Consider the following 9,147-nt stretch of genomic DNA (forward strand, 5'->3'; position numbering starts at 1 on the left):
ACAAGGTATGAGCTAGTCTTAACGTTGGCAATAGTGTTCAAATACCGTTTTGATGGTTGTTTGGAAGTCTGCAACGGTCTGCATCGATAACTTGTGCCTGTAGATATTCGATATCCGCATGTAATTTAAAAATGGCTGCTGTAAAGCTGATTTGGCAATGTATGTTTAGCCCTAGATTGCATAAAGTATATGATGATAGGCGACCCGATGTGAGTTTCTTTAATGAGTGAAATGTGTTTATATTTCCAAATGTAACCTTTATAAATACTTATTTTGTGGTTTCCAAGTAATCTTAGCCTAACGTTACTTCTCTAGGTTCTGTACGAAGCAGGACATTTGGAAAAATGGGGAGATCAGGTTATTCATTCGGTGAGTAATGTTGACAGTGGCTTGATTAATAATGTTAGCCTGTGTTACGACGAGTGTCGTACCGGATATTTTTGCGACAGTACGAACTCTTGGATCTGTTTGTGGTGTGTTGCAGTGTGATGTAATTTCTATAATTGATATAGCTCATTTTATTATCTCCTGTGAATACATAAGTAGGAATCTCTCTGATACTGTGACTCATTAAGAATTCGATGCATGCACTTTTATTTTTCAGTTGTTTATCATGTGGAATGTTGGCCTATACACTTCTCCGATTCTGGCAACAGTTTTGTATCGCAGAGGATACTTCGTTTTTGATGGAATTGTAACGATTGCAAAATTTCTCACTGGAATTGGCCTGATTCTTGCAGCTTCCTACTGTCTCCGAGGTATAGGTCGAGCTAATAATCACGCTTATATAACTTTCCTGAATTCGCTTACTGCTGCTAAAAAGGAACTTAATAAAGATACAAAGGTTTGTACCAAAATATTATGTATATACAATAGAGTTTGATGTATGAACTCAAAAGGCATAATATTAATGTATAGCTGTACCATAAACAAGTTAATAAGTAGCTGTCAAATGTATGAATAAGGATTAATAATGTTGGTGTTAAACTGTTTGTGCTGAATGCAGCAGTAAGTATTTGTGTCAGTGTGACTGTTGAGTCATTGGTCTAAGAACACTGCCAGGCATGGAATGTAAAAGTAAATAATTTTAAGTGTTGTATCGAAGAAAAATTATGGGTTGAAAGAATGTATATAGAATCAAAGATATTTGTGGTAGTGTGCCAGAGACTGAAATACAGTTAGAGTTGATGCCACCCAATGTGATTCATTTAAGATATGCGTCTGTTAGATTGGTGTGATGTCTGTCACAATTTAACACATTGAGGACCGGTCGCATGATACCATGATTTTAGGACATGTTAGGTTGTAACACACTATACCTTGCTCTGGTGCCACCCAAGTTGCGCACAGTGATGTAATAAAACTCTGGAATGTTTGCTTGCTTGTCAGTAACTTGACCTCGCTGTTTTCTTAACCCACTATAAGCGAAAATTCTTTGCTGCTCTTTGAGCTGTATGTATCAGCCAGTAGTTAGTGGTGGGGTATGGACAAGGACAAATTCTTCTCCGCTGAGCTAGCTGATCTGCCTTGTGAGACGTGTAGTCATGGTGATTCAGAGAGCGGCAGTGATAGGGGAGAACAAAGAATTGTGGCCACAGACAGGAAAAGTGACAGCAGGTCCGACGATAATGGGGGTAATAACATTGCGGGGACAGTAAAAAATCTAAAAAGATCACAAAAACTAAACCCTGATTCAAAATTGAAATACAAAGCATTTCTGATGAATGTGGCAAAGGCCTGGCCTACAGGCCAGATGGTGGCGGGAGAACCAGAGTCAGACACAGACTTAGTGCGACCGGGCCCATCAACTCCCACCCCACGCAGGCCTCATTTGGACCCCCCTGGGCGACTCTCAGGTGATATACAGAAACATACCCTTGTGAAAATTGTGAAGAGTGAACATTCCAAGGGGAAGCATCCTTCTAGGCAATGCCGTGTTTGCACATTTCACAAAAAAAGGAGAATGTCCACATTTGCAAGTTCTGTGTAATGCCACTTCATAAAGGGGAATGTTTCCAGAAATATCACACCCTCAAGCACTTCTAGAAGCATTGATAAGTGTTCTCCAAACATTTTAGTTCAAAAAATTAATTAGGAGATTTTGTATCAATTTTTAAAGTGAACAGTACACAAGTGAGGATAGTAGGTTTAATAATGGTGGCCCCAGGGTGATTTAAATATTTAAATTGCTGGTCCTTAATGTGTTAAGTAAAAAACACATGACACTTGGCAAGTGAAGACTTGACGTATTCCATTCTGTTTCAACAGTGGAACATGAAATAAGGAAGACACAGTATGAGAGGTGTTTTATTTCTTCTAGGCAGATATGCTTTAAAAAGTGACTATATTTGTATGTACATGTTTTTTTCAATTTTTAGCTTGTGTTATGGCATGTTACAATATGTGAAGTTATGTCTAACACCAGGGCAATGCACATGTGTCCCATAATAAATTATTTTAAAAGTTGAATTATGTGGGATTTATTGTAGTCCTCTGATTTCTGTTATAGAAAGCATTATCAAGATATGATTTTGAATTCTACGCTTGGCCAGTTGAATTCAAGTGGTCCGATATAGAAGGGTGAGTTGCTTATGCTGAAATTGTATTAGACCTTTCCAGATATTCCCTAGCATAAGAAATTTAAATAAATAATTGTGAACATTTAAAGTTGATTCATTTGAGCACTTTGATTGTACGTCAGGTTGTGATCTGTATGTGAATAAGACTTATATGTTGCTGTATGTTAGACTTGCTTGCTTAGTAAGTGTGTAACACAACCATATGTAAGTTTACAGTTGCACAGAGTCATAGATGTTGATGCAGTTTTCAACCCCCCACCAACACATGCGCTCACACACATGCAGACACACAAATTTAGAAAAGTAAAAATTATCAACTTTGATCTTAAACCAACATGATTCACAGAGGAGTTTTCTGTGACAGTAGTTTCGTATTTATTTATTTATTATGGTAAAGTGATAAAGCATGTGTGACGTCCGTTAAATACAAATGCCCATACTTGGATGCTGTGTGAGTGTGGGTACACTTGTGCTAAATTGTGGTGCAACAAATGTGGCACGTACTCAGAAAGTCCAACCCCTCCTCTGATTGAAGGGAAGACCCCATTTTGAAGTACATAAATAGGTAGAGCTATCCCTGTAACAGGCCAAGAAAGCCCAAAGGGTTGTGAGATGAGGCTCTCACATTTTTTTATACAGTCGGCTCTCAGATGGTGGTAGGTTGTCAGCTTTACATGTCTGCCGCCCTTTACCCCCCAGGAAGATTCCTGGTACTTGTTTCTGTTGGAAGCTAAGTTGACCCCATGGCCATAGTGTGGCTAGAAGAATTATGTCAGTTGAAAAAATCCACCTCATCCGGGCTTGAACCCATAACCTTCCTGCTTGTAGCATAGTGCCTCAACCAACTATGCTACCGCATGGCCCCTGAAATACATAAATAGTCTTGGACCAAACAAAAATTTGATCGTGGGTGCTGAAGGGGCCCGAAACTACTAAGAATGACTGTTCTGGCAAAGGCCAGAAAGAATTTATTGACTGGACATGGACTGTCATTTATTGCCTCGGTGGGGAACAGATATTAAGTAATTTCAAATATTTGTTCTACCTAAATTGCTGTATAATTTTATATATGCTGGCAACATCAGAGTGCAGCATGCCTCTGAGGATGTGAAGTGATTTATTTCAGGGACGTGGTGGGTTTCATTATTATTAATGTTGAGACCTAGTGCTCTGATACCAAATAGTTACTTATAGTTTGATCCAGTAGATGGCACTAGGGATGAATAGTGCTGGACACTTTATCTGAACAAAAATTAATTCCTGTCAGGGTCACGATTTTCTGATTTCAGAGATGAAACCAAACATCGCTTGTATGTGGACCGGCCATCACCTCGACGGACAGCAGTTGAGTGGCTGTTTGCATTGCCATGTCAGGTGGTCAGCTGTTTAGTGGCTCACACGTTTGGTCTGCGTCTAGTGTACCCAGGCTGTATATCTGTTCTGCAGTACGTGATGTGTGAGTGTGTTGTGACACCTAATGCCCTTATAGTTACATAACATGACAATGGTTGCACATGAAAATTATCTAACAATGTGAGATTGAGTTTCTGACAGCTGTGACTGAAGAACACTGTCTTCTGGCATGTGATGCCACGTAGTCCTGTAGAAGTTTACTGATATTCCTCTGCAACATCGTTAAACTTTTCCCAGACTACACAGCATTGCATCCAAAGATACAGCATTTTTCATGTACTTACATCTTCGAGGGCATTTTAGCATCTGAAATTATGTGTGTGCATATGAGGTAAGTTTCAGTTTTTTCACCTTAGGCAATGAATGTTTATTGCCTATGTAGGATTGTGTGTTTAAGCATCTTTGCCCTCCACCTTTCAGAGATGGAGAACCTATTAAAAATTAGTATTTTTATATCATAATACAATTGTAAAAACCACTGTTTAAAGAGAATTAGGTTATGAGATTACATTTTATGTTTGCCATATTAGCAGTATATAAATGATCTTATTTGTTTTTTTATGTTGGATCAATTTCTAGTGCCTCCCAGGTATGATATGTGGAACCTTGCTGACCTCTGTCATTCTAGATGAGGGCAGAGAAAATATTTCTAAAGAAGTGGGGCACCCATAAGACTGATTCTATTTCCTCCACTGATAGGGGTTATCATGAAAATGATGGTGAACAGGGAAGGCCTACTGCTTAATATGGGCCTGGTGTTCTACACAGCTTTGATACTGATGAATGTTTCAGTCTGTAAGCAGAACAATATGCACACAGTATCAACTGGAGATCAAACCCACAACCCTTTGAACAAAAGTCTAGTGTCATGCTGTGATACTGCACTTATATTCAGTTCAAACTTACCTGTGGCCCTGTACTGTTGCAGCTCCAATCCTGTTGCAAGGTAGAATCAAGCTTGTTAGTGAGAACCAAGCAGAACGATTCAAGTTGTGGACCAGGGATGGTAACCAAGTGGACACTATGTTTGTGGACAGGAGAGACAAGTAAGAAATGTTTTACTTTGCTTCATGTAGCAAATTTCATACAGTTAAACTTCACTTGGCTCATCCTGGTCTGTCACACTAGTCACAGTATAAAATGACTCATCACCATCCAGTGTGATTGATTAATGAAGACTGTATGTCAATTTTTCAGTGTCGTTAACATGTTTTGGTTGGATTGACCATCATCAGAAGGACGCATATTACGATGACCATTGTAATAGTGGTTTCCTAAGTGTTGATTGTGTGCTTTGAAAGTGGTCAACCTGATTAAAACAATCATTGTTTTCATTCCCTACAGAATGGACAATACTTTGTAAGATCAGGCACCGACTAAATAATTTACATTAATTTACTACATCTACATCACGAGCCTCCTATACAATTTTATATACACAAAATATAGAATTTCCAATTTGTCCATGGGAATGGAACAAAATTACAAAACCAATGACTGACTCGATGATGTAAAACATCAATCAAAAAATTTTATTCTTGTTTTATATCATAACTTCTGTTGTATTTTTACGTCAAGTATTTTATATAATTAGTATACTGTATCCAATTTTACTAGTACTGCAGTTCACTGGTGTATATGTTTTAACCATGTATTTGCCTGATGATGGCTGTTAATAGCTGAAACATGTAGCAGAGCCAAAACTAGGCACTGAGCTTGATGTTTGTTGTGTTGTGACAGTTGTAATAAAGAAGTTGATTAAAACATGTCAAGGTCAATGACAAATTGACATACAGTTTTTATTACTCAGTCACACTGGATGGTGTTGCATGTCATTTTATACTATTCTCCTTCAGTTTCTCATGTGATAATGCTTAAATATATGCATTCTGAAGATGTGTTACAGGCAAATGAGAAAAGCAAAATAAATTATGGGCATTTAACAGCGTAATTTGAGGGTGTTTGATAAGAGGATATTGCGGAGGATATTTGCACTTGGAGCCCTGTTTGCTTCTTAGTAGTTTGGCTTACTCATGGACCCTGAAAGTGTAGGCAGTTCATTCCTCTTTAATGCTGGTGAACTTCTACCACAGCACATGGTGTCAGCTCCCAGAAAATAATACTTTTATGTTTGTGATCACTCTTAAAATATTTTATTGACAGTACTGAGGGGAACTTGTAGCCCCCCACCCAGTGAATGAAGCTTCTTTGCGTTCAGACACTGATTTATACCTATAACAAATGGCTTACTTGTGTTTGTATTGAGGTTTAAAATTTAATGTTTCAGTGTTCAGGATACTCAAGACTTGAGTATCCTCAATTTCCCAGTTGTGTCAGAGGATCATGCTGAATTCTACTAATTTCATTTTGTCCCCATGTTATAGGCATGCCAATGGGAGCACTCTGGTTATCTGTTCAGAAGGCAATGCTGGCTTCTATGAAATCGGGATAATGGTTACTCCTTTGGAAGCAGGGTACTCAGTTCTGGGATGGAATCACCCTGGATTTGGTGGCAGCACGGTATGGTACATTTCATTGCCTTATTGTAAAAGTGATGAAGTATCCATGTGTACATCTGAAGATTTTCTGACAGTATGCCCTTGCCCTTGCTGAAATAGTGATAATGCCCTTGACTCACATTCAGGAAGTGCTTGGTTCAAATGTTGTCCAGGGCATCAGCCATCCTGACTGTATTTTTTCATGGTTTTCTTCAGGCCCTTGATTACTCCATTACCGTTTGCTTCTGAATGTTCTCCAGTTCATAATTCATCTATCCTACTGTTCAATGTTGTATTGTCCAGATATCTAGAGTGTCGTAAATTACTAACCTTCCTCCCCAGGTGTGTCTCCTACTGAACACTTTTTTGTTATTAAGTAGTACTTTATCTGCTAATTCATAACTAACAGTTATGTAACAATTATAGTGTACAGTTTAACATACTGAATACTGAAGTCTTTATTGCCAGCTCCACCAACAGAAGATTTGTACAATCATGATCTCTGTGTAGATACTCCTATGTTCTTATTGACTGAATTGAATTGTGACTGATTCCAGTATGTTGTCACGATTTAGGGATGTGACTATAGATGGGGTATGGTTTGGATATTGGATTTATTGACACAACTCAGAACTACAAGTAATTACAGCACTGTTGCTGATTTCCAAACTTTACAAATCATTTGCATACACCAGGACATCTCATTCTTCATGAGTCGTATCCTGGCAACAGATTTTAGCACACTAATTATGACAGTCTCACAGTAACTACAGCAAACATAAAGTCTTCTTTTCACAGCTGCCCTCTTCTTGCGACTAACACTTTTCTTCATAGCCACACTTTCATTTCTCAACTGAATGGATTGCCCCAGTTGTCTATTACTACTTTGCATTGGATGAGTAGAGAAACCATTTCCAACATTAACTCCATTGTTGTTGAGGTGTATTTACAGATCCATTGCTTAGAAACGGGTCGTGTAACACCGTTGTGCTGTTGTTGCATGCGTGTATGTTGTGGGTATTATGTAACAGCAGCCTTTGTATTGCTTAGTGACAGGTCTCTATGTTACATTACTAATATGGCCTTGAAACTACTATGACGTCGTCATGTTCGCATTTTGAGACACTATTTCCACCACAGTTAGAAGCTGGAATGTGCTCAGGGAATTAAGTGTGAAGATCTGATCAGGGGTCTCTGAAAGAGACCACCATGTAATTTCCTGCTTGTTCTTCATGCTCAGCGTTCATGAAGCGATTTTCAGGAATGTAGCCCCCAAGTATAATGAGAATTACCTGTTTTCATGATCTTTGTTCTCATTTTCCTGGTTACATGGTTCTTTCTATTTTTCACAGCTCCAGTGATTTGTTTTATGTTTCAGGGGATGCCATACCCGGACCAAGAACTAAATGCCATCGATATTGTGATGCAGTTTGCCATTCACAGGCTGAAGTTTCAACCTGAGAATATTCTCTTGTTTGGTTGGAGTATTGGGGGCTACCCATCATCTTGGGCTGCCATGAACTATCCAGATGTCAAAGGAGTGGTATGTGTTTAAGTTGTCAGTGGCAGTTACCTATTATTGTTGTTGTTGTCGTCGTCGTCGTCGTCGTTGTTATTATTATAATTGTTGTTGTTATTATTATTATTATTGTTGTTGTTGTTGTTATTAACGGTGAAATTTTTCTTGATGTTGCTTTCATCACTGATGGCCAGTTTCTTTGTTATTACTGATACAGAAGTAGTAACATCCTTCACTGGGGTCAAAGTTGTAGAATCTGGCAGTAGTAACCCATTAGCTTTTATGTTGGTTGTCTTTGTACCTGAATATTTGGCAATAGGTTGTAGGGGAGGTAGCTGTCCCACGCTACCTGATAATGGCTTTGCTTCTCGGAGTACTGGAAACAATAAGCGGTTATATTAAGTGTTTTAATGTTTACATATTTCTTATGAAAAAAAAATGCCTTATTTTTCTTCTAAAATAAAGGCTACAGTCAAACAAACTGTGCATTTTGACCACAGAATCAAAACTTACCAGTAACAGATCCTTTCCCCTCAGTATGGATCTGACCATTGGAGATCTTGAGATTGATCATACCACTCTTCCCTCCTCCAACTGCAGCTGGGATTGTCATGGGTACAAGAAGACTAGCTACTTTTGGTTGTTGAGATGATGATGGTNTTCATCCGTACCCAGCCGGCAGACCTCAGTACCTGAGTCCTCTACTATGGCCAGCGACAACCAGGCGGCTGATGGCTTCATAACGGTTCAGAGGAAAAGGAAGGAAAATCACCCTTATTCTATCCCTTCAAGTGTGCCCAACCCTCCGAGGAGAAATAGGACTCCACTTTTTGGTAACAAAAGCGGCTCATCTCTGACAACGGTACCCAAGAGAGTCAGAACCAAGGCACTTTTTGTCTCCCGCTTCTCTCTCTCCTGAAGTTACATCAGCTGACGTTGATCGGTCTTTAAAAGATCAATTGGAGCTTGCTTCCCTAAAATGCACTAAGTTAAAAACAAAATTTAGTTCATATTCCTCATTTCACATTTCTGTTTCGGAAGATGATTTTCATTTAATTAACAATACAGATGTCTGGCCAATTGGTTGTCTAATCGCCCCTTATTACGGGCGATTAAATCCAGACCAGATTTACTCTGT

The 9,147-nt window shown here is 38.8% G+C and overlaps 1 protein-coding gene across 1 annotated transcript; it reads left to right on the forward strand.

Annotated features, from left to right (window-relative positions):
- Positions 1-43: 43 nt before the first annotated feature.
- On the forward strand, positions 44-8,033 carry LOC111873029 (phosphatidylserine lipase ABHD16A; the record flags this gene model as incomplete). Its single annotated transcript, XM_023867395.2, is given in 8 exon segments — positions 44-209; positions 316-369; positions 605-844; positions 2,510-2,580; positions 3,869-4,035; positions 4,921-5,038; positions 6,377-6,512; positions 7,869-8,033. Coding segments are annotated over 8 exon segments (1,029 nt in total), but the record flags the coding sequence as incomplete, so codon positions are not given.
- Positions 8,034-9,147: the final 1,114 nt, after the last annotated feature.

Source organism: Cryptotermes secundus, unplaced genomic scaffold (assembly GCF_002891405.2).
Source record: "Cryptotermes secundus unplaced genomic scaffold, Csec_1.0 scaffold3170, whole genome shotgun sequence".
NCBI classification, from domain to species: Eukaryota; Metazoa; Arthropoda; class Insecta; order Blattodea; family Kalotermitidae; genus Cryptotermes; species Cryptotermes secundus.